The sequence below is a fragment of the Leucoraja erinacea genome, chromosome 22 (assembly GCF_028641065.1).
Source record: "Leucoraja erinacea ecotype New England chromosome 22, Leri_hhj_1, whole genome shotgun sequence".
Lineage (NCBI taxonomy): Eukaryota > Metazoa > Chordata > Chondrichthyes > Rajiformes > Rajidae > Leucoraja > Leucoraja erinaceus.
Window position 1 is genome coordinate 13560538 of NC_073398.1, and position 24138 is coordinate 13584675.

The following is a 24138-nucleotide window of genomic DNA, read 5'->3' on the forward strand; positions in this document are numbered from 1 at the left end:
ATTAACAATGCAGGAAACCACACATAAATAGGTCAGTGTAGGAGAAGGATGGAGATTTAAAGTGACAAGCCACATGGAACTCAGAATCCAATCTGCAGACTGAACAAATATCGACTCCATGACCCGAGGTAGAAGATCAGCCACCAGCTTATGACTGGACCCAAGGACTAGAGGTTCAAATCCTACTCCTAATTCTTATGTTCTTACATCCTAATGTCCTAATAACCTCTGAACTGCAAAGTTCACCCACGTTTCAAAGGTCCACCTACAAGACATCCAGATAGTAAACCTATTTTTCTCCCAAAGTATCCTGTTCACTGCTGCTCAATGCTCGGCTTTAATTTAGACCTTATCATTCAACATATGTGACCTTGCCAAGCACAGTGGGTAAATCAAATAAGGTATCATTTTACCTTGTTCCTTTCAACTTTAATTGACTGGAAGAAAACTTTTTTTTCCAGATATGTAATCAGTGACTGATCTGATCAATGACTAAAATTTCCATTGTTCATAATAATTCTTGTTTGTATTCGTGACCGAGCTAAGACAAAATCAAAACCATGTCCTTAAGCCTTCTGTTATATCTATACAGTATATAGTTTTAAAGAAACTGTTTATTTTTGGTGTATAATTAATTGACCTGCATTAATTGACCTGGACTAGAAACCTCCCTAAAGTTGCCCATTTGTTCTTACACTTCCTCATTCTATTCAAATAAGATTAATGCGTGTAGGAATATAAATGTTTGCAATAAGGAAATCCTTAGTAAGAACACTGGAAGGTTACCACCATGAAATACTCTTCCTTCCTTGCTGTTCTGACCCTTCCCCTGTTCATTGGTAAGAAATGTTTTCCATTCATTATTCCATTTAAGTCGTAAGTTTGCATAAAAAAAAGTAATATTAGTTGATGTTAGAAAAATATATATTTGTGATAGTGAAATATAGAAACAATTTTAATGGTGCACAATATTTTTTGTTAAAATAGAAATAATTTGTTTCAGCATTAAATTGCTCAAGAAATGTTAATCTTACCAGATCTGCATTGAAAGGTTGAAGATGCTTAAGATGTATGTGAGAAGTCTATTTTGCCTAATGAGCTGACTTGCTGAATGTTGCCCTGTCCAATATATTCAGCAGCATACTGTATTTTAGTTAAACAAAATATGGTTAGGATGCACATCACGGCACCATACAATGACTTCTTATATTACATGTTGCACAATTTCTCATTTATGGATTAATAATCAAATGTTTCATGTATTTTAATATTGGTTCCCTAAAATATGCAAAGCTTAAAATATTCTAATTTTTAAGAATATTTATTATAGTTAACTATGTTAAGAATAAGGGGCGGCACAATGGTGCAATTGTAGAGTTGCTACCTTACAGCATCGGACACCCAGGTTCGATCCCGCCTAAGGACGCTGCCTGTACGGAGTTGAGACGTTCCACCTGTGACTGCGCAGGTCTCCTCCGGGTGCTCCAGTTTCTTCCTACACTCTAAAGATGTGCAGGTTTGTAGATTAATCGGCTTCTGCAAATTGTCCCTGGTGTGTAGGATAGAACTAATGTACAGGTGATCACTGATCGGCATGGACTGTTTCCACACTATATCTCAAAAATAAATTTCAAATGTTTCCAATGAAATTCAAATGTTGTTAATATTATATCCTATAGCAAAAACTTAGCAGAGCAATTGAAATAAAAATAGCATATTTTCCACATGTTACAAATGTGTAAAGTAAGCGCACTGTGTAAGTAAGGATATAAAAAATTAAATGGAAAAAATATTTCTATTCGGCTTAGACACAAAAAGTCTGGAGAGAAGGAATGGGTGACGTTTCGGGTCGAGATCTTTCTTCAGCTTGCTGACTGAATATTTTAATTGAGAAGGGATGGTACAAATGCATGTCTTTGCGGAATTATATTATTAAAATTGTTGTAAATGTGAAACGTAAGAAACTTAATAGCATCCCGCTCCTCATCAGAACTGCCCCCACTATCGACTCCTTTAGGTCACGACTCAAAACCCATTTCTACTCCCTAACGTATTTGAGCCCCTCTGAGGGGGCGCTGTAAACAGTTTATGGATGTATTGTTAGGTTTAGTCTACAGTTGTATGTATCAAATTAGTACCTGCACTGATGTAAAGCACTTTGGTCAACGTGAGTTGTTTTTAAATGTGCTATACAAATAAATTATTATTAATATTATTATTATTAACTCATTAAAACCTCAAGATAAAGTAAATAAATAAGTAAATAATGCCCTTTTCCTTCAATGTGGGGAATTCTCCTTCAAATGAACAAAAGCTCCGATTCTGTGCCAGGTTTGACCAGTTTCAAATCGGAGAAATGGTTTCCTCGGCATAATGTTGGAAAATTTCAGCAAGGTGGAATGCTGAGAATCAACATATCCAGAACACTGCGGATGAGTGGCAGCTGAATGGGAAAGGTTCCTGTCAGAACCACCTACCACCACCAGTATAATTCTGCCCAATTTCCCTACGCCCAATACTTAATAAATCAGTCCAATAGTATTTTAATTATCTTTGCATGCTGAGAAATTGGGTTATTAAAGAAATAAATACTCCTGGATGTTCATTTGCTTAGCTGTCGGACTTTTCAATGATTTACTCTGAAATAAATACCTGTGGGTCCTGCATTATTCACACACAATCTTGCACCAGATTTAGATTTCATTGAACTGTGTGGTTCAGGCAAAGCCCAAAATTAGATCTGAATGTCCACAACAATGTAGAGTATACCTCTTGTTTCCTGATACCAGTACTGAAAAATATTTCCATGGTGGTTATGGAGAATACTCGCAGTTCAATGCAACGACTTGGATAGTTCATGTTGATGAGCGGCCAAAATAATGGTGCTTTCAGATAACGGTGCGATCAGACACAATAGTTAAATCAGTAGGCTGTGTACAGGCCTCTGAAGCTCCAAAGGCTTTACAGATTAATCTAGAGCCAGCTAAGTCTAATTACTCACTGTGCCCACACCATTCACCAATGACCCAATGCCATTTGATCAAGTTAGGGACAGTATGACAGAACTGGGGCTAAGGCTGAACGACCTCAGGATCATCTGGGAAAATGATGGCTTCATGGATAGGAGTTATAATGTAGTGGTCACAGGCAGAAAGTAGATGGGTGAGCACCAGGACAAGGAGCAGGCAGAGAGTACAGGAATACTCTGTAGCCATTCCCCTTGAAAGCAAGTATAACCTTTTGGATACTATTGAGGGAGAATTACTGTTCAGAGAAGAGTAGCAGCAGCAACTCATTGGTGCCAGGCATGAACCTGACACACAGCAGGGACGAGGGGAGGCAGACAGAGCAATAGTGATAGGAGGCTCGATAGTTAGTGGGACAGACAAGAAATTCTGTGTCCACAATTGTGACTCTGAGATGCTGGGTTGCCTCCCTGGTGCCAGGGTCTAGGTTGGCTGCAGAATATTCTCAAGGGGGAAAGAGAGCAGCCAGAGATTGTTGTGTATACTGGCACAAATGACAAAGCTTGGAAAAGGGATGAGGTACTGCGGAGTGAATTAAGGGAGTTATGCAAAAGGTGAAAATGCAGGACCATGAGGGTGGTAATCTCTGGATTACTCCCTAGTTCACGTGCTAGTGAGGGAAGGAATAGAAGGGTCAGAAGATGAATGTATGCCTCAGGAATTGGTGCAGGGAAAAGTGAATCAGATGCTTAGATCATTGGGATCTCTCCAGGGTCTGTGATAGTAGGAGAGGTTGCACTGTAGGGAGACCAATATCTTTGCAGAGAGGTTCACTTGTGGTACTCCAGAGGGTGACAGGGGGGTAGGAATGAGACCAAAAGATTGCCAAATGGAAGAACTGATGGTGCGGTGAAAGCTATAAGCAGTAAGTCTCAAAGGAAGGACAGGCAGAGAAAATATTAAGGACAGTGGTGAAACTGATGGAATGATATGTGTTTATTTTAGCAAGGAGCTCTGTGGCTAAAGCAGAACTTAGATCCTGGATCATAGCTTGGAAGGATCCGTGCTTGGAAGGACCCTTCTATGAAGGGACTGTAGATAATGGTTTAAACCTAATATAGACACAAAATGCTGGAGTAATTTAGCGGGACAGGCAGCATCTCTGGAGAGAAGGAATGGGCGATATTTTGGGTCGAGATCCTTCTTCAGACCCGGAAGAATGATATTGTGATCACTTTGGAGATTTGGTTGCGAGAGGGACAGGACTGGCAGCTCAACTTTCCTGGATTCCGATGTTGCAGTTGTGGTAGAGAGTGAAGAAAAAGAGGTGGAGAAATTGTTTATTAATCGGGGAGAATGTCACGGCAGTACTCAGAGACGGCATACTGAAGGGTTCATTCATTTACACAATGTAGATGGAGCTAAAAAATACTGTAAGAAATGTGCTTTTACTCTAATGGGATTGTACGATAGCCCCCCCCACCCCCTCCCCATTAGCATGCAATAAATAGAGGAACAAATATGTAGACAGATTATGGAAAGATGCAAAAGCAACAGTGAGTGATTATATTTTCATATTTTCCCCAATATTGACTGGGATGTTGATATTGAATGGAAAAGCTTAGAACAGCCATAAATCGTTAGGTGTATTGAGAGGGTATCCTGAAGCAGTATGTAGATTATTCAACATGAGGAGGGTCAATACTGGACCTTGTACTGGGATACAAGCCTGGCCAGCTGATGGTGTTTCAGTGGAAAAGCATTTTTGGAACTGTGATCACAGTTTCATAAGTTTTACAAAAGTGCTAGAGTAACTCAACGGGTCAGGCAGCATCTCTGAAAAACCATAGACAGGTGACCTTCAGGATCAGGACTCTTCTTCAACTGGTCAGTCTTGGCTGCAGCAGGTATTGTCTTACAAACTCAAGTGAGTTTTTAGAGGAGGTATTGAAGGTAGTGTGATTTATGTTGTCGATTTGGATTTTAGTAAGGCATTTGATAAAGTCCTTCACAATAGGCTGATTTAAATGTTTGGGATCCATGGTGACTTAGTTATTTGGATTCAGAACTGTTTCATTCAGAGAAGGCAGGGTTGTGGTGGAATGGTGTTATTCTGACTGGAGGTCTATTTGGCCAGTAAAGATCTGTGCTGGGACTTTTATTGTTTGTGATTTATATAAACAACTTGGACATAAATGTAGATGGGTTGGTGCATAATTTTACAGACAACACCAAAATTGGTAGTTTCAGATGGTGAAGAAGGTTGTCGAAATATTCAGAGGGATATAGATCAGTTACAGAAATGGTCAGAAAAATAGCAGATCAAATGTAATGCTGGCAACTGTGAGGTATTGAACTTGGGAGGTTGAATGTAAGAATACAGTTACATTATACAGTATCCAGTTAAAGGCAAGATCCTTAATAGCATTATTGCACAGAGGGTTCTTGGGGTCCAAGTCCATAGCTCCCTGAAAGTGGTAACATGAGCAGATAGAGTGATTAAAAAAGGCATATGGTATGCATGCCTTCATCGGGTGGAGCGGTGAGTATAAGAATCATGAAGTCATGTAGGGCTTTGGTTAAGCCACATTGGAGCCTGGATTAGATGTCGCCAGGTCCACTCAGCTCCAGATGTCATCATAGTCAATTATGGCCAAATGAAATCAGAGTGACTGCCCTTGACATCCAGGGAGAAGCTGACTGCGTGTGGCATCAAGAAGTCAAGAAATAATGATGTCAATGGGCATCAAGGAAAAGCACTCCAGTTGTTGAAGTCATACCTGAAACAAGAGAAGATGACTGTGATTACTGTCCACCATCCAGCCCCAGGACTTTGCTGTCAGCATTCCTTAGGGATGTGTTCTTGGTCCTATCATCTCCAATTGCTTCATCTATGTCCTTTCGTCCTTCACTAAATCAAAAGTGGAGATGTACATTCATGACTGGCCAATGTTTCATTCTGTTTTACAGCTCCTCAAAAAATGCATGTAACATGATCTAAGCAACCCTAGGCATGGGTTGATATCTTTCAGGTAATAAATGGACCTGAAAAGTGCCAGCCAACAACCATCCCATACAACTGAGAATCTACCCACCACCATTCAATTAGCATTACAATCACTGGGTTTTGCACCATCATTAAAGACCACAAAACTCATATGACCCAGCCTTATAACAACTGTGCTACAAAAACAGTTCAAAAGGCTGAAACCCCAAGTGATGGATTCATCACACTACAACCCAAAGAATTTTCACCATCCACATGGCACAAACGAGTGTAATGGAGCATTCTTCTTGTTAAATACGTTGAAGTATATTTTTTATTTTACAGCCACAAATCTCAATCTCTTATTTTATCACTTTATTCAATCTCTTTCAATTTCTATTTTAAGTATCTTTATCTCTTCAACCTCTTTATTTTCAATTAGGCCTGGATGTCTCTGCGCTCTCACTGAACTCCAATAATGTGGAGGATACATCACACGATGGCATTGGTCAGTAACTCTTAATCTTCTGATTAAATTGGCTATATTTTTGATCAAACGTCTTTAACAGAATCACTGTCATTCTATAAGCAAATAACATTGATCATTCTTCTCCTCTGCCATCAGGGACCTGTTACACCTGGGGCAAAGGAGCATTCAGGACCTTTCAGGATGATTTTTTCCACTTCAGATCAAAGTGCAACTTTATTCTGACTCGTCTGTGCAGGGGCAATGGAGAGGATTTTAACATACAGATCCGCAGAGGATCGAATGGCGATCTGGAACATGTGCACATGCAAATTGAAGGCGTCTCTGTTACGATAGAAAATAAAACAATTACAGTGAAAGATATGAGGTATGTTATGCTCACATTGTCTATCATGGGTTCATTTAACCCTATTTTAATTCAAAGATTTTTGTTCTTGATGTGAACATTGTGCTTGAATTTCTTGTGAACAATAAGGTCAGGAGAGCTGTTTCAACATGGGCTGGGCAAGATATAAATTTTCACTGAGGTGAATGTACAGCAAGTCAAGTGGAACTAAACCAAAAACATAAAACGGATGATCGCTCATGGATATCATCCAAATAAATTGCAGAGAATGACTGGGATTTTTTTTTACTGCGCCAGATTCCTTTCCAGATCCAAATAAGTTAATGATTGCACATTTTTCTATTGTAGAATAAAATTGCCCTATGATGGTAAAATCATTACCGTGCAGAAACATGGAAAGGACATACGATTTTCAAACAGGAAGCACACGATTGCTCTGATCTGGAATAAGCGTGATTCATTGGCGGTAAGATAAAGACTGGAATTTTCACTGTGGATTATTGAGCCATACAGCACGGAAGCAGTCCCTTTGACCAAACCTGCCCATGCCAACTTAGATGCCCCATTTAACTGGTTCCCATTTGCCCACATTTGACCCATATCCATTTGCACATGTACCTGTTCAAATGTCTTTTAATATCAATTTTCCTACTTCCGATGTATCACAACTTGCAACATTTGACAGGAACTCTGTATATTATCTTTCTCAGTTGGCCATTCTCATGCTTGAGTATAAATGATGAGGGTAGAAATTATTTGAGAAGGCAAGGTCTGGTTTTATTTTCCCATCTGAAGAAAAGCTGCACACAGGCACACCACAGAGGAGATTATTGGGTGATTCCAATGTCAGTCACAATTGCTGATTACACAGCATTAAGGACCAAAGACTGATTTTATCACAGAATTGATATGGTAATATCTATCACTAGCTACATTTTGCCATTAGTAAAAATACCCTACTTTTATTGAGAGTAGTTGAACCAGTTTCTGTTCCCTCTCCAGATTTTAATTTGGAGAAAGTTGACTTTATAGATATAGACATTTTCTCAGTCACATTCCCCTTTACCATCTTAATCTTTTGGATTAACCTACCATGGGTTGCTTTCAGAATGAGTTGCTTTCAGAATGGCAGGAAGTGACTAGAGGGGTACCGCAAGGCTTGGTGCAGGGACCACAGCTATTTACAATATATATTAATGATTTAGATGAAGGGATTACAAGTAACATTAGCAAATTTGCAGATGACACAAATCTGGGTGGCAGTGTGAACTGTGAGGAGGATGCTATGAGAATGCGGGGTGACTTGGACAGGTTGGGTGAGTGGGCAGAGGCATGGCAGATGCAGTTTAATGTGCATAAGTGTGAGGTTATCCACTTTGGCAGCAAAAACAGGAAGGACGATTATTATCTAAATGGTGTCAAGTTGGGAAAAGAGGAAGTACAACGGGATCTGGGGATCCTTGTTCATCAGGCAATGAAAGTAAGCATGCAGGTACAGCAGGCAGTGAAGAATTCGAATGGCATGTTGGCCTTCATAACAAGAGGAGTTGAGTATAGGAGCAAAGAGGTCCTTCTGCAGATGTACAGGGCCCTAGTGAGACCAGACCTGGTGTATTGTGTGCAGTTCTGGTCTCCAAATTTGAGGAAGGACATTCTTGCTATTGTGGGAGTGCAGCATAGGTTCACAAGGTTAATTCCCGGGATGGTGGGACTGCCATAGGCTGAGAGGATGGAGCGGCTGGGCTTGTATACTCTGGAATTTAGAAGAATGAGAGGCGATCTTATTGAAACATATAAGATTATTAAGGGTTTGGACACGCTAGAGGCAGGAAACATGTTCCCGATGTTGCGGGAGTCCAGAACCAGGGGTTACATTTTAAGAATAAGGGGTAGCCATTTAGAATGGAGATGAGGAAACACATTTTCACACAGAGAGTTGTGAGTCTGTGGAATTCTCTACCTCAGAAGGCAGTGGAGGCCGGTTCTCTGGATACTTTCAAGGGAGAGCTAGATAGGGCTCTTGAAGATAGCGGTGTCAGGCGATATGGGGAGAAGGCAGGAACAGGGTACTGATTGTGGATGATCAGCCATGATCATATTGAATAGCGGTGCTGGCTTGAAGGGCCGAATGGCCTACTTCTGCACCTATTGTCTATTGTCTATTGCCATAAGATTAGTTAACATATCCATAACATATTTAGAATCTTACAATTTATTTACAGGTAACCTTGGATACCAAATATAAAAACAAAACATGTGGTCTTTGTGGGAATTTTCAAGAACAACGTGGAATCAATTCTGGTAATTAAAGCTGTTACAGAGTAAATCCATATTTTTGCATTTTTGCACAAATCTCTTGCATTGATCGTGGTATCATTATGAGCTGTAATGCGCATTGATTCAAATGAGAACCATTCTTCTGAATACCTGTTCTAATGTACATTGCTAGCAGAAATCATTTAAAAAATACAAGGACAGCTTTGTAAACAAGCAGTACGGTCCACAGAGCACAGACTACTGGCTGCTCACAGGGTGTGGTTTGCATCAGCAAAATCCTTGAAAAATTTATATGCTTTGAGTTTGGAGAGATTTTACTGAGAGGGTCTCCAAGTGTACATCTACTAGACGTGATGATAAAGGCCATTGATTCAAATGCCTCTCAATGAACGTTCAGTCACACCATTCCCTGAATACTGTAGAATCTCCCCAAACTGTACCCATAATGCCAATAGCAGAAAACTCATTTAAAAAAAATACAGTGAATACACTGAACGGTACAGCTTTGTAAACAAGCAGTACGGTCCACCTAGCAAGCACAGAAGCTAATTTTTCAATTCAATTTTAATGCTTAACAGGGTGTGGTTTTTTAGTTATCAGGTGCAAACCTCTTATCCTTGAAAAGTTTCGTATATTTTTTTCGAATGGAAGATTTTTAGCGTAGATTTTACTGAGAGTAGAGGTCTCGGTTCATATCCACAAGTGTTTGCGTCTCGACCCGGCAGTTACTCGACTAGTTTGAGTTCACGTGTTTTTTTTCTTGCAGAATGAGAGAATAAGGGTTAGGCTGGGATCATTCTCTAGATGATCCGGGACCAGGAGAGGTGTACTGACTTCAGAACTTTGGAAGTGATCCCACCATTCTCAAAAGCCGCTGTGTCTCCCTGTCCCTCCAACTCCAGAGGAATCCGCTCCCCGATGGGCCGCTACGGCGACAAGTGGCTTGGCCCGAGCTGGAGATGCTCTCTGTGTAGATCTCCGTGCTCTCCCCGTTGGTCCTGAAACTGAAATGGAGCTGAATAACTGTACCCCCCCTAGTTGCAAAAAAAGTCTCAGCTCCTGACAAGGGGTGATGAGACGTATATTGCGCCCCCTTTCAATAAAATATCAGTGAATACACTGAACGGTACAGCACGGGGATGTTCCTCTGGAACAATGGGCTGCTGCTGACCCTGCTTGCAGTGGGCACAATGTCGGTGTCCCGTTGGTCCTACTCCGGTACTACTGGCTCCCTGAAGCAAAAGCCCCCCCGCCGGTGCAATGAGCTGGAGAGGGGAGGGATGGGGTCACACACATGGCCGGGAAGCAGAGGGGTGTAGGTGAGGTGAAACTGAAGGGAGCGACAATCTGCTGCTGCCTGCCCGCTGAGTTAAAAAGTTCCCACGCAAGACTCACGATACACTGTGTATCGTGAGTCTACCATGGGAACTTTTTAACTCAGCGGGCAGGCAGCAGCAGATTGTAAATTATTAACCCTCCCGCGCAATATACCGTCACCTTCTCTTTTATGAATGGGGATTTAGTTCCCCTTTCTTCGAGGACCGACCGGAGGTTCCGCTGTCACCTCTGCGGGCCACCCTCGGTGAACGTCTTCAAGGACCTTTCTTCAAGGACCGAAAAAATGTCCGCTATTCGGAGCTTTTCGTTATTTGGATCGTCGGATAAAAGGTTGTGCACCTGTAGTTTCTCAATATTAGAATTTGATAGATCACAAATTCAAAAAAAGAAGGGGGGTATATTGGTGGAAAAAAATTGGTGATAAATGTAGCTTAATATTTTAATTGATATGCATACCGGCACCTCTTTGTCTACAAAAAAAAACATCCAATAGTATAACATGGTGACACTATTTTAATGGGGAATGCGCAGTGATAGAATGTTTCATATATTTTATAAATGATTAAATAAATATAATTCCCAAACATTTCCAAATATAATATTACTGTTTGGGTTTTTAGAGATTTGTAGTAGCTGACATCTCATAGTATTTTTCTCTCATTGATTTGTGCAGCGTCTACTGATGCTTTATACAAAATCATGGTTACCAATCAGCTGGATGTTCTGGGAAATGTGTGCACTAATGAAAGGCCTACAGATTCAACATGCACAGCAGTTGATGTAAGGTTTGATAATCAATTAAGTGGTGATATACATTTGCTTACAGAAATGCTCATTTATTTTCATTTCGGACAGTTTCTAATTCTGGATGTGAATATAATAGTGAAAGTATGACTGGATATGAATGATTCAAGTAGAATGGAATAACAAATTGGCAATTTTCATAGTTATTCCATATGATGCTTGCCAGACCTTGAAGAACCAAGGAATAGTTTCATTGTCCTTCTGATTTATTTTACTGTTTGTATGCCTCCTTGTCACCTTCCCCTCAGATAACAATGAACCATTCTACATTTCCTTATGTTTAAAAAGGAACTCCAGATGCTGGAAAATCGAAGGTAGACAAAAATGCTGGAGAAACTCAGCGGGTGAGGCAGCATCTATGGAGTTTCTCCAGCATTTTTGTCTACATTTCCTTATCATCATCTGCTTTGAACAATCGTTTTCACATCGTATCCCCTCCATATATCTGTACTTCCTCTCCCCTGACTCTCAATCTGAAGAAGGGTCTCGTCCCGAAACTCCACCCATTCCTTCTCTCCAGCGATTTTGTGTCTAAATTCAAGGATTATTTGGTGGGCGGGTCAACAGCTGGAAGGTACAATAGCACACACAGCCTAAGGCACCAGGCTATGATGCTATGATAATAATGGAATAATGTCAGTAGAAATTTGAAATAAAAGGGCGTGTGCACATAAGGAGAGTAGACTTACAGCCATACAATTAGCTGTAAAATTAAAACAATGACTAGGAGGTGTGCAAAGACACAGAAAAACAGCTGGTTTACAGCATAACCAGCCATGCCAACTCCAGGGAATAACTTTCGTTGACTCAGAAAAACTCGTCAAGTCGAACACCCACCAGGTTCATTTGACCATCTAATAGCTAAATAGCTAAGTAGGTTTTCAAAGTTCCTTTCACCCTCTGAAGGGGGTGATTTATGAACTAAAAGACTGTGTAAACAATGAGACTTGTTTGGAGACGGCATCATGAATCTTTGTTTTGATCTAATTGCAACTAATAAACTAGTGTCATTAGTTGGCAAAGTTATTGCGGATATGTTTTATCTAGCACTTAATTAGCATCAGCACACAGATCCTGTTTCAAAGTCATGGTTTGTTGTTAGCTGGAACATAGCAAATCACTGCAATACAGTAATATAATATTGCTCATAAAGATAACGTGCTGGTGAAGTATTTCTTATACTGACTGGAAGGGATCATTTCAATGCCACTGAATGCTGAAGCCACACAGTTTAAAGTTAAGTTTGTGCATTCTGAATCTCTCTAATGCTTTTCACTTTCAGAGCTGCCTGCACCCCATATCAATGTATTTTTCCACATGCCTTACGAAATATCCCTTTATTAGCGGATACCTGGAATTATGTCAAAGGGATGCCTGTAGTTGTGTTAATAAGCATGAGTGTGCATGTGCCACTTTCGAAGAACTATCAAGGCAATGTACAAATCTCCCAGAAACAAGGTAATTAATTCATTAAGTTATCAATACATTTAAAAAAAACTGGGAATAGGATCGTTACAATGGCCATAACTGTGCATTGAGAATGTTGTTACTCTTTGATGGTAGTGTCATGAGTGGTCCTGGCCACACTTTTTTTCCACCTTTCATTCCCCCACTACAATCAGTCCCTATCGATGTTCTCCAAAAATGCTGCCTGACCCATTGTGTAATGGGCCTGTCCCACTTAGGCGATTTTTTAGACAACTACAGGCGACTAGACTGTCGCCAAATGGTCGTCGGGGTATCGCCTGTGTGGTAGTGAGTAGTCTCCACAGTCGCCCAAAGAATCGTAGCGTTGTTCTGGTCGCTGCTGGATTTTGAAATGTTCAAAACTTTTCGGCGACAGTCGGCAACAGTTGGCTTAAGGCCAATAAGCGTAGCTTGACCTCTCCTGACGTAGATGTGTCATGGGTTGTTGCCAGGATGACGTAGGTTGTCGCCGATGCTGACTTCAGTAAATTCCGTTGGCGACTACCTACATCAACCTTCGTCAACTGCGACAGGTACCGCCGACTGAATTGTATTAGCTAGTTATGGGTGAATGTAGGTTGTCGTACATGTGGTAGTAGGTGGACGTCCTAATGGGTCGCCGGTTATCGGTAACTTGCCGTAGCTTGACGTCGACTAAGAGGTAGGTTGTGGTAGACATTGTCATAGGGGGGTCCAGTCGCCGGTTTTTCGACGACCTGCTACGACAATCAAAGTCGTCGGTTGTCGCCGAAAAAATCACCTAAGTGGGACAAGCCCATTACTCCAGCTCTTGGTGTTGCAAGTGTGGGACCTGTCCTGAAATCTGGGCAATAGTTACTTCCTTAAATTTATTCACTGCAGATTTTCTTTCTAAGATTTGTATGTGATCTAATCATGTTAGTTGAAATAAATAATGAATTTATAAATAAAATTCGCTTCTACTGCACATCTCGTTTATTCAAGAACTCTATTATTTACAGTGGACCTGAAAACACCTTGCAGCAAATTTGGAAAAGCTGGAGATCAAAAGTTACCTGTGGTAAGAAATAAACCAATAAACATGTAATGTAAATGGTGAGAAGTTTAATCCTGTGCTTGAATCATTCTGAGAGTTACAATAAATATTTATTTTGTTTAATCAGGAAACCCTATTTGTGCTGAAAATCAAATCTACAATGAATGCGGTGCACTCTGTGTCCCCACTTGCTCTGACCCGGAAACACAGCAGCAATGCGACAAGTGTGTGAATACCTGTGAATGTCCTGAAGGTAACGATGCAAGCAAATCAGCAGTCAGTCACTCATGACCACGCACAAATCGCATGCCCCATTGAGGGAACATTCCCTTATTAGAGGTTTTATCCTTTGGTTAAACTGCGATCCATTTGTCTGTATTGGTAGCTAGCAAGGACTGGCAAAACTACATAATCACTCAAAATAATAAAATGGATTTGGGATGTTTTGCAAAAATATACACTATGAACACAGTCTGAAGTTCACCACTTATGGTGGTAGGATCATTAACATCACGTCAAATTTATGACGGTTCAATGGTACTTCATTGTCATGTGTACCTAAATATAGTGTCATTCTTTTTTTGCATACAGTTCAGTGACAGTCCGACTATACAATAGGCACCATCATACTAAGTATAAGAGTGTAAGCCAGTGCCCACTGAGTCAGTACTCAAGAGTTCCCACGTTTAGGGTGCCATTTTGTACCCTTCTAAAGGGTATTGTACCCATGTACCCTTTAAAAGTCTTAACTTGTCCTTAAAGGCCCATTGTCCTGGCGGCGGCACTGGGTCGAATTGCAAGGGTCGGAGTGACTAGGCGATGTGTCGATGTTCTCCACTGCTGCTCTGCCGCTCTGTGCCGCTGCAGGCTGCATCCGTCCCTTGCATTCTGCCACATGCAGCCGTGCCGCGGCTCCATTAGATTGGAAAACTGTGGAAGAAAATTAGGAAAATGAACATACTCGTTAAAAATAGCAGACAATTTAACCAGGAAATCACTGAGAAATTGACATGGTAATTAAAGACAGAATGAGAGAACATAGTCTGTGATTAAAATATGCAGTAAATCCAGCTTTGGGGTCAGCCTGAAATTCCATGTTTTACTTTACACAATATTGTGACTTACCAGGAAATTTAAAAAAAATAAAATTCTCGTAGTTTTGAAAAATTGTTAAATCTTTCAAATCTCCTCTCTTTTTCCATCATTATCGGTCAAAATTAAAGTCACATTCTTTGTTGTAGAGAAATATACTTATAGGCTTATGTTATCCTATAGGTACTGTCCTTGATGATATAAGAGGCACAGACAGGTGTATCAACAAAATTGAATGTCCTTGTGAATATGCTGGAGTGATTTATGAACCTGGACAACTGAGAAACACTTCTTGTCATTCATGGTAAAGATATCACATACTCAGTCTTTTGATATAAAATATTGAATTATCTAGTGGTCTTTCATAATGGTTTCATTTTTCTTGTCAGTGTTTGTAGAAGTGGAATGTGGGACTGCTTAGATATCAACTGCCCGGGAAGATGCAAAGTTGAAGAAGGAGCTCACTTTACAACATTTGATAATGCATATTACATCATGAATGGAGATTGCTCTTACTATGCTGTTTTTGTAAGTACATGCAATATTAGGGAGAGAATCAAACAAATCAAGAGTGAGGTATGCCTCAGGAATGCTAGTTATAACATCCTTTTGCATATCCATATTTTTGTGTATACACATTTTTGATTTGAGGAAGGTGCCTCCCTGGTGCCAGGGTCCAAGATGTCTCAGACCAACTTAAGAACATCCTCGTGAGGAAAGGTGAACAGTGGAAGTAGTTGTGCATGTTGGCACAAATTACGTTGGTAAGAAGAGGAAGGAGTTTCTGTAACGTGAGTATAGAGAATTAGACAGGAAGCTGAAAAGCAGGATGGTTTATGCGGACAGTTATCTCTGGGTTGCTTCCAGTACCTCGTGCTGATGAGGGTAGGAACAACCAGGCACAGAAATCGCTATCAAAACACGGGGGGGGGGGGGGGGGGGGGGACACAATTTCTTGGCAGCCGCCCGCTCGCATGCGCACACATGCGAGGCTTCAGCCGTGGGCTCTATGGATGGTAACATCAGGAGCTGACCTGCTTGGTGACTGACTCCGAACTCCAGCAGCAGCAGCTTCATCCGCCCCGAATCGTGGTGCTTGAATGGGCCGGCGGGGGCTTCAACATCGGGAGCCTCGACCGCCTCAATGCAGCAGTTTGATTTTAAGCCGCGCCGGGTGTTGAAAGGCCCCGCGAATGGGTTGATTCAGGCCAAAGAAAGGGTCTGATAAAGTCTGGATTACAAAACATGGGGACGATTGTCCCTCACATCTCAAAGCATAGGGGGACGTGGCTTCTCCCGCCCCCCCCCAGGATTTCCGTACATGGGAATAGGGAGATAGAGGATCTGAATGCGTGGCTGAGGATTTGGTGCAAGGGGCAGCATTTTAAATTTCTAGATCACTGGAATCTCTTCTGGGGCAGGGTTGACCTGTCCAAACGGGAAGGGTTGCACCTTAATTGAAAGGGGACTGACATTCTGGCAGGCAGGTTTACTAGTGCTACACGGGTGGGATTAAACTAAACAGTGGGGGGGGGGGGTGGTGTCAACAATATGGAAGTGTATGAGTGAAGTTAATGGCAAAGTGAGTGTAGGAAAGGTCACGTTTAAACTAACAGGGCAGGGGGGTGGGAAACAATGCAAGGAGACAGAGGGCCATAAAAGTAGGACAGAAGCGAAAGGTAGAAGGAGGAAAAGAAAAACAAATCTGAAAGCTTTGTGCGAGTAGCATTTGTAATAAGGTTGATGAATTGAATGTGCATTGAGTAGTTAAGGAATACCATTTAATTGGAATTAAGGAGACATGGCTCCAGGGTGACCAAGGCTGGGAGCTAAACATGTAGGAGTATTCAATATTCAGGAAGGATAGACATAAAGGAAGAGGTGGGGTGGCATTGCTGTTAAAGAGGAGATTAATGCAATTGCAAAGAGAGACATTAGCTTGGATGCTGTAGAATCAGTATGGGTAGAACTGAGAAATAGCCACGGGCAGAAAACACTTGTTGGAGTTGTATACAGACCACCAAACAGCAGTAGGGAGGTTGGAGAAAGCACCAAGCAGGAAATTAGGTATGTGTGTAGCGAAGGGAAAGGCGGTTATCATGGGTGACTTTAATCTACATATAGATTGAGCCAACCAAATTGGGAACAGTGCTGAGGAGGATTTCCTGGAATGTACACGGGATGGGTTTTTAAACCAATATGTAGAGGAACAGAGTAGAGGGCAGGCCATCCTAGACTGGGTATTGTGTAATGAGGAAGGATTAGTTAACGATCTTTTGTTGTGCAAAGCCCCTTGGGCAACAGTGACCTTAATATGGTGGAATTCTGCATTAGGATGGAAAGTGACATGGTTAATTCAGACTTGAGACTTTGAAGGTATGATGGGAATTGGCTAGGATAGACTCGCAAATTATACTTAAAGGGATGACGGTGGAGATGCAATGGCAAAGATTTAACGACAGCCTGGATGAACTCCAAAAATTGTTCATCCCTGTCCGGCGAACAAAATAAAACGGGGAAGGCGTCTAAACCGTGGCAGACGAGGGAAATCAACAATAGTGTTAAATTCAATGAAAAGGCATATAAATTGGCAAAAGGAAGCAGCAAACCGGAGGACTGGGAGAAATTTAGAACTCAACAGAGGAGGACAAAGGGGTTAATTGAGAGGTGAAAAAAGAGCATTTTGTGCAATTTTGAGCTCCTAATTTGAGGAAGGACATTATTGTTATTGAGGAAGTGTAGCGTAGGTTCACCAGGTTAATTCCCTCGATGGCGGGAATGATATATGATGAAAGAATGGGTCGACTGGGCTTGTATTCACTGGAATTGAGAAGGATGAGAGAGGATCATATAGAGACATATAACATTCTTAAAGGATTGGACAGGATAAATGCAGGAAAAATGTTCCAATGTTAGGGGAGTCCAGAACCGGGGGCCACAGTTTGAGAGTAAGGTAGGCCATTTAGGACAGAGATGAGGAAAAACCTATTCACCTAGAGCGTTGTGAATCTGTGGAATTCTCTGCCACAGATGACAGTGTAGGCCAATTCACTGGAGATTATCAAAAATTAGTTAGATTTAGCTCTTAAGTCTAAAGGAATTAAGGGATATGTGGAAAAAGCAGGGTACTGATTTTAGATGATCAGCCATGATCATATTGAATGGTGGTGCGAGCTCGAAGGGCCAAATGGCCTACTCCTGCACCTATTTTTCTATGTTTCTATAACCAATCAGGCCCAACATCAGAGAAAGAAAACTCACACAAATGCAAAACCAGGTCGTAACTATAAGCTAATAATTAATACATCCAAGTAGGAATTTATTTATTTCAAGAAAATTATATGCTAATAATTTGTGTCACATTAGCGGTTAAAGCAAGAGGTTAAAGGAATGTGTTAAGGGAAGCAGAAGCAGCATTAAGCAGAAGACTATTGATATTTGCTTATTGTTGTTCTTGGTTTATTATTGTCACATGTATCGAGTAATAGTGAATAATTCGGTTTTATGTGCGCTCCAGGCAATTCATTCCACACATTCTACACATATCAGGCAGTGTAAAAGGGAAAACTCTAACTCGTTTTCACCTAGCCCACAACTAACAATAGCGTGTTTCCTTTATCATCATTACTTTTTTGTACCTTTCATTCATTTGTTCCACAATGTATCTCTATATATGAGCATCTATATCTCTCGTTTCCCCCAGACTCAGCCTGAAGAAAGGTCTCGACCCAAAATGTCACCTATACCATTTCTCCAGTGATGCTGTTTGACACGCTGAGTTAATCCAGCTTTCTGTGTCTATCAAAAGAGAGAATAAACAGTTTAGAATATAGTGTTACAGCTACAGAGAAAGTGTAGATAAATAAAAAGTGCAAGTGCCACAAAGGGGTATTTTGGAAGATTGTTAGTTCACCCCTCGTACATGGATAGGACAGGTTTGGAGGGATATGGACCAAGTGCAGGCAAGTGGGACTTGTGTAGCTGGGACAATGTTGGCCGGGGTAGGCAAGTTGGGTCAAAGGGCCTGTTTCCACACTGTATCACTCTATGACTATGACTCTATATGAGAGGTTTGGTCAACTGTCTGATGACAGCCGTAAGAAGCTGTTCTGGAATATGGCGGCATATGCTTTCAAACTTGTATCTTCCGCTCAATGGCAGAAGGGAGACTGACCGGAGTGTGAATGGTACTTATTACGTTGGCTGCTTTCCAAAGCAGCATGAAGTACAGTTGGAGTTGATGAGGTGGTGAAGTGGAGATGATAGTTTGTGATGGATAGGGCTGCAGTCACAATTCTCTGCAATATCTTGCAATCTTGGGCATAGCTATTTTTATACTCTTTTATCTGTATATATTTATTGCCTATATACTAGTTTAATTTATCCACATTGCACATATTGTTTTAACCAGTATTTTTACTACCTTGCACTCTGATTGATGCTAAAATGCATTTTGTTGTACCTGTACTCGTATTTGTGCAATGACATTAAAGTTGAATCAAATCAAATCTAGCAGTTGCTATACCGAGTTATGATACATCTGGATATGATAGACAATAGGCAATAGACAATAGACAATAGAAAATAGGTGCAGGAGTAGGCCATACGGCTCTTCAAGCCAGCACTGCCATTCAATGAGATCATGGCTGATTATTCACAATCAGTACCCCATTTCTGCCTTCTCCCCATATCCCCTGATATGGGGAGAAGGCTATATTCAAGAGCCCTATCGAGCTCTCTCTTGAAAGTTTCCAGAGAACCGGCCTCCACCGCCCTCTGAGGCAGAGAATTCCACAGACTCACAACTCTCCGTGTGAAAAAGTGTGTGATGCTTTCTATAGTGCATCTGTAGAAGTTGGTAAGAGCCATCACTCATCACTCTTATCAACTTATCAACTATCAAATGGCCTGTTTCAATGCAATGCAATTAATATGTGACTACATTTAGAAAGCTTAATTCCTTATTTTCTGGCAATTGTGCTATAGTTTATTGTACAAAAGTGAGGAAAATTAGTTATAAGGTATAACATTCATATCAATTCAATCAAGTTGCTGAATCTGAGGTTCGTTCAGATGTTGGTGTTAATAGTATACTGCCTCATGTCAATTTGACAGTGTACAGCTTTTTGTATTTTATAATTTTTGTATACAACAGACCGAAACATGGAAGGTAATCATTGAAGTGAGGCCATGTCAACTTGCAATTAAAGAGACTTGTCTCCACCGTGTGGTGCTCACCAAACAGCAGGTGAGAATATAGAATGCTATTTATTCAGACACTTTCTGTACGTGATGTGCCCCAGCCAGAAGTAATACCAGAAATGTTCCTTGCTTTTCTCTTGTGTATAGATGAAGTATGAATTCACTAATGATGGGAATGTTTATTCTGAAGGGCACAAAATTGGGCTTCCCCTTAAAACAGGTAAGAGAAAAAAATCATGTTCCATCTATTAAATAAAGAACAGCCAAGCTAACTTGAATTTATTTTTATTTTTACAGCTGATTTAGTAATTTTTCGGCAGTCGTCCATATTCCTTCAAGTGGCCACTCAATCTGGGCTGAAAATGCAAGTGCAGACTTCTCCCATCATGCAGCTTTACATCTCACTGCCTGAATTTCTGCAGGGTCACACAAAAGGTGATGTGTCTATTACTTGTAAAAAATACCTGACTGCTTGATCAATTCAGAAAACTAATGCCTGCAGCACACATGGAAAGAGCCCTGTGTTGCTATAGGGTATACTATTCATATCTCCCTTTTGATTCTGCATTCATGCATGATGATCAGTGAATAAGAATTCTACCACATTCTTTCACACTAGCATTATATTTTCCTCCACCTGCTCGTTTAGATTAATTTTCACAATGTGTAAAACAAGAAATATTGGCCTTTATTGTGATAATTGCCGGTGTAATGATTACTTGTAATGATTCATAGCAAAAGGATTTGAGTATAGGAGCAGGGAGGTTCTACTGCAGTTGTACAGGGTCTAGGTGAGACCACACCTGGAGTATTGCGTACAGTTTTGGTCTCCTAATCTGGGGAAAATACATTCTTGCCATAGAGGGAGTACAGAGAAGGTTCACCAGACTGATTCCTGGGATGGCAGGACTTTCATATGTAGAAAGACTGGATAGACTTGGCTTGTACTCGCTAGAATTTAGAAGATTGAGGGGGGATCTTATAGAAACTTACAAAATTCTTAAGGGGTTGGACAGGCTAGATGCAGGAAGATTGTTCCCGATATTGGGGAAGTCCAGAACAAGGGGTCACAGTTTAAGGATAAGGGGGAAGTATTTTAGGACCGAGATGAGAAAAACTTTTTCACACAGAGAATCTGTGGAATTCTCTGCCACAGGAAGTTGAGGCTAGTTCATTGGATATATTTAAGAGGGGTTTAGATGTGGCCCTTGTGGCTAAAGGGATCAGAGAAGGTATGGAGAGAAGGCAGGTACAGGATACTGAGTTGGATGATCAGCCATGATCATATTAATGGCGGTGCAGGCTCGAATGGCCGAATAATAATAATAATAATACATTTTATTTATGGGCGCCTTTCAAGAGTCTCAAGGACACCTTACAAAAATTTAGCAGGTAGAGGAAAAACATGTAAGGGGAATGAAATAAATAATAGAGACATGACTAGTACACAAAGTAAAGACAGAATTCAATACAAAACACAATATGAGGCAATTAATGCACAGATGAAAAGGGAGGGGGACGTTGGGCTAAGGATAGGCAGAGGTGAAGAGATGGGTCTTGAGGCGGGACTGGAAGATGGTGAGGGACACGGAATTGTGGATCAGTTGGGGGAGGGAGTTCCAGAGCCTGGGAGCTGCCCTGGAGAAGGCTCTGTCCCCAAAACTGCGGAGGTTGGACTTGTGGATGGAGAGGAGAGCGGCTGATGTGGATCTGAGGGACCGTGAGGGTTGGTAGGGGGAGAGGAGGTCAGCGAGATATGGAGGGGCCAGATGGTGGAGGGCTTTGTAGGTGAGGATCAGGATTTTGTAGGTAATCCGGTGGGAGATGGGAAGCCAGTGAAGTTGTTTGAGGACTGGAGTGATGTGATGCCAGGATTTGGTGTGGGTGATGAGTCGGGCGGCTGCGTTCTGGACCAGTTGGAGTCGGTTGATGTAGGTGGAGCTGATGCCAAGGAGAAGTGAGTTGCAATAGTCCAGTCGGGAGAAGATGAAGGCATGGATGAGTCTTTCAGCAGCGGGAGGTGTGAGAGAGGGTCTGAGTTTGGCGATGTTGCGGAGATGAAAGAAGGAGGTTTTAATGACATGGCGGATGTGAGGCTCAAGGGAGAGGGTGGAATCAAAGATCACGCCGAGGTTGCGGGCCTGGGGAGATGGGGAGACAGTGGTGCCGTCAATGGTGAGAGTGGGGTTATTGATTTTGCTGAGTGTGGCTTTGGAGCCTATGAGGAGGAATTCTGTCTTATCGCTGTTGAGTTTGAGGAAGTTATGTTGCATCCAGGTTTTTATAGCTGACAAACAGGAGTTGATATGGGAGAGGGGGGGGGGGGTTGTGGGGGGATTTGGTGCCAAGGTAGATCTGGGTGTCATCAGCGTAACAGTGGAAGTCCAGGTTGAAGTGGTGGAGTATCTGACCAAGGGGGAGGATGTAGATGATGAAGAGGAGGGGACCGAGTACGGAGCCTTGGGGAACGCCTTGAGTGACTGTGGCTGTAGCAGAGGTGTGGTTGTGGAGAGAGATGAAGTGGGATCTGTTGGAAAGGTAGGAACGGAGCCAGCTGAGTGCAGAGCCTTCAATGCCGAGGTCTTTGAGTCTGGTGAGCAGGATGTTATGGTTCACTGTATCGAAGGCTGCGCTCAGGTCGAGGAGGATGAGAATGTTGAGGGAACCAGTGTCAGCAGAGGTGAGGAGGTCGTTGAGGACTTTGAGGAGAGCAGTTTCTGTGCTATGGAGGGGGCAAAAGCCAGATTGGAGGGGTTCAAGTAGGTTATACGCAAGGAGGTGAGAATGAAGTTGCGACGCAACAATACGCTCCAGGGGTTTTGAAAGAAAGGGGCGGTTTGAGATTGGGCGGTAATTAATGAGAGAGGAGGAATCAAGACCAGGTTTCTTTAAGATTGGTGTGACAGCAGCAGTTTGGAAAGCGGAGGGGAAAATTCCTTGGTACAATGAGGAGTTGAAGAGATTAGTGAGGTAGGGGCAGAGAATGGGGAGGCAGGACTTCAGCAGGGGAGTGGGGAGAGGGTCGAGGGCCTACTCCTGCACATGTTTTCTATGTTTCTATGTTAATTAATCTACATTTTATGAACAGTAATTTGATGTTTTAATGCACAGTGTTGTGTCCATTTGAACTAAACAACTCGGAGGCTGAAGCTGGTTGATATAAATTCTTTGTTCGTCAATAGACATTCTCCTGGTGACCCACCCGGCAGAATCTTTAAACTCAAAGTAAATCGAGTTTACCTATATTTTAAACACAAATACAATAGTAAATGATTAAGTACAATTTCAATCGCACACAAACACAGCAATAAATAACTAAATTTTCAATAGCTATAAATATCTATTAAGCTTTAACAATTTGAGTTTACACAAGTAACTTTGCAGAATTATAAATCTGGGAGTATGTTGTAGCTGCCAAGACACCTCTAAATATTCAAATACCTAAATAATTCATATGGATGGTCATATGAATCAACAGCTGCTACTTCCACCTAATTATATAATACCTGAATAATCTCTGACATGCTGCATGTTACAATTTCATGTACATTTTATTATTAAAGATCTAAAGGTACCAGAAAGAAAACAAACATATTTATATTTTATATATCAATCCTTATAATGCCTTTGTATTGTTTTACATATGTGGTAAACCAAATGGACTATTTGCATGCTGCAAATCTCAGAATATCTGAGAGATAATGACCAGATTATTTATTTTGCTTTAAAATGCTGTTGGCTGATTGTGAGGTTCAATAATCACAAATGCTCTTGAGACAAATTCAGACAAAGAAGTGTTTTTATTAATTTCATATTCTGCAAATAGGTGCCTCTCCTCTGATGTCCCCTGAGGCACAAAGAAAATACACAAACTTTTCTTCTGGTCAGACCTCAACGGTTTGCAATCATAACATCTATGAGAAAGTCCAGGAATGTCTCGGACCATCTCCTGACGTCAAAGACTCCCAAGGCCTTCTGCTAAAGTTTCTATCTGTTTGCTACTTTTTATCTAGAATTTCTCTCTCTGTTCTGATGGGGGGTACCAGCAGGGGGGATAAAGCTAATTTCTTTCTAAGGAAGTATAAAACCATCCCTAGGATGAATAATTGGAGCCCGGATGGCCTAAAATCCTCTGGTACACAAAATTGCTGGAGAAAC

At 41.3% G+C, this 24138-nt stretch overlaps 1 protein-coding gene across 1 annotated transcript in view; it reads left to right on the top strand.

Annotated features, from left to right (window-relative positions):
* Window positions 1-732: 732 nt before the first annotated feature.
* Window positions 733-24138, top strand: part of LOC129708047 (mucin-19-like) — a 42173-nt gene continuing 18767 nt past the window's right edge. The window contains exons 1-14 of the mRNA XM_055653589.1: window positions 733-839; window positions 6395-6460; window positions 6578-6806; window positions 7134-7251; window positions 9008-9086; window positions 11074-11180; window positions 12487-12662; window positions 13652-13710; window positions 13814-13939; window positions 14962-15082; window positions 15168-15306; window positions 19934-20026; window positions 20128-20200; window positions 20278-20415. Coding sequence (XP_055509564.1) covers window positions 791-839; window positions 6395-6460; window positions 6578-6806; window positions 7134-7251; window positions 9008-9086; window positions 11074-11180; window positions 12487-12662; window positions 13652-13710; window positions 13814-13939; window positions 14962-15082; window positions 15168-15306; window positions 19934-20026; window positions 20128-20200; window positions 20278-20415 — 1573 coding nt within the window. The 5' untranslated portion in view covers window positions 733-790. The remainder of the gene's footprint in view (window positions 840-6394; window positions 6461-6577; window positions 6807-7133; window positions 7252-9007; window positions 9087-11073; window positions 11181-12486; window positions 12663-13651; window positions 13711-13813; window positions 13940-14961; window positions 15083-15167; window positions 15307-19933; window positions 20027-20127; window positions 20201-20277; window positions 20416-24138) is intronic.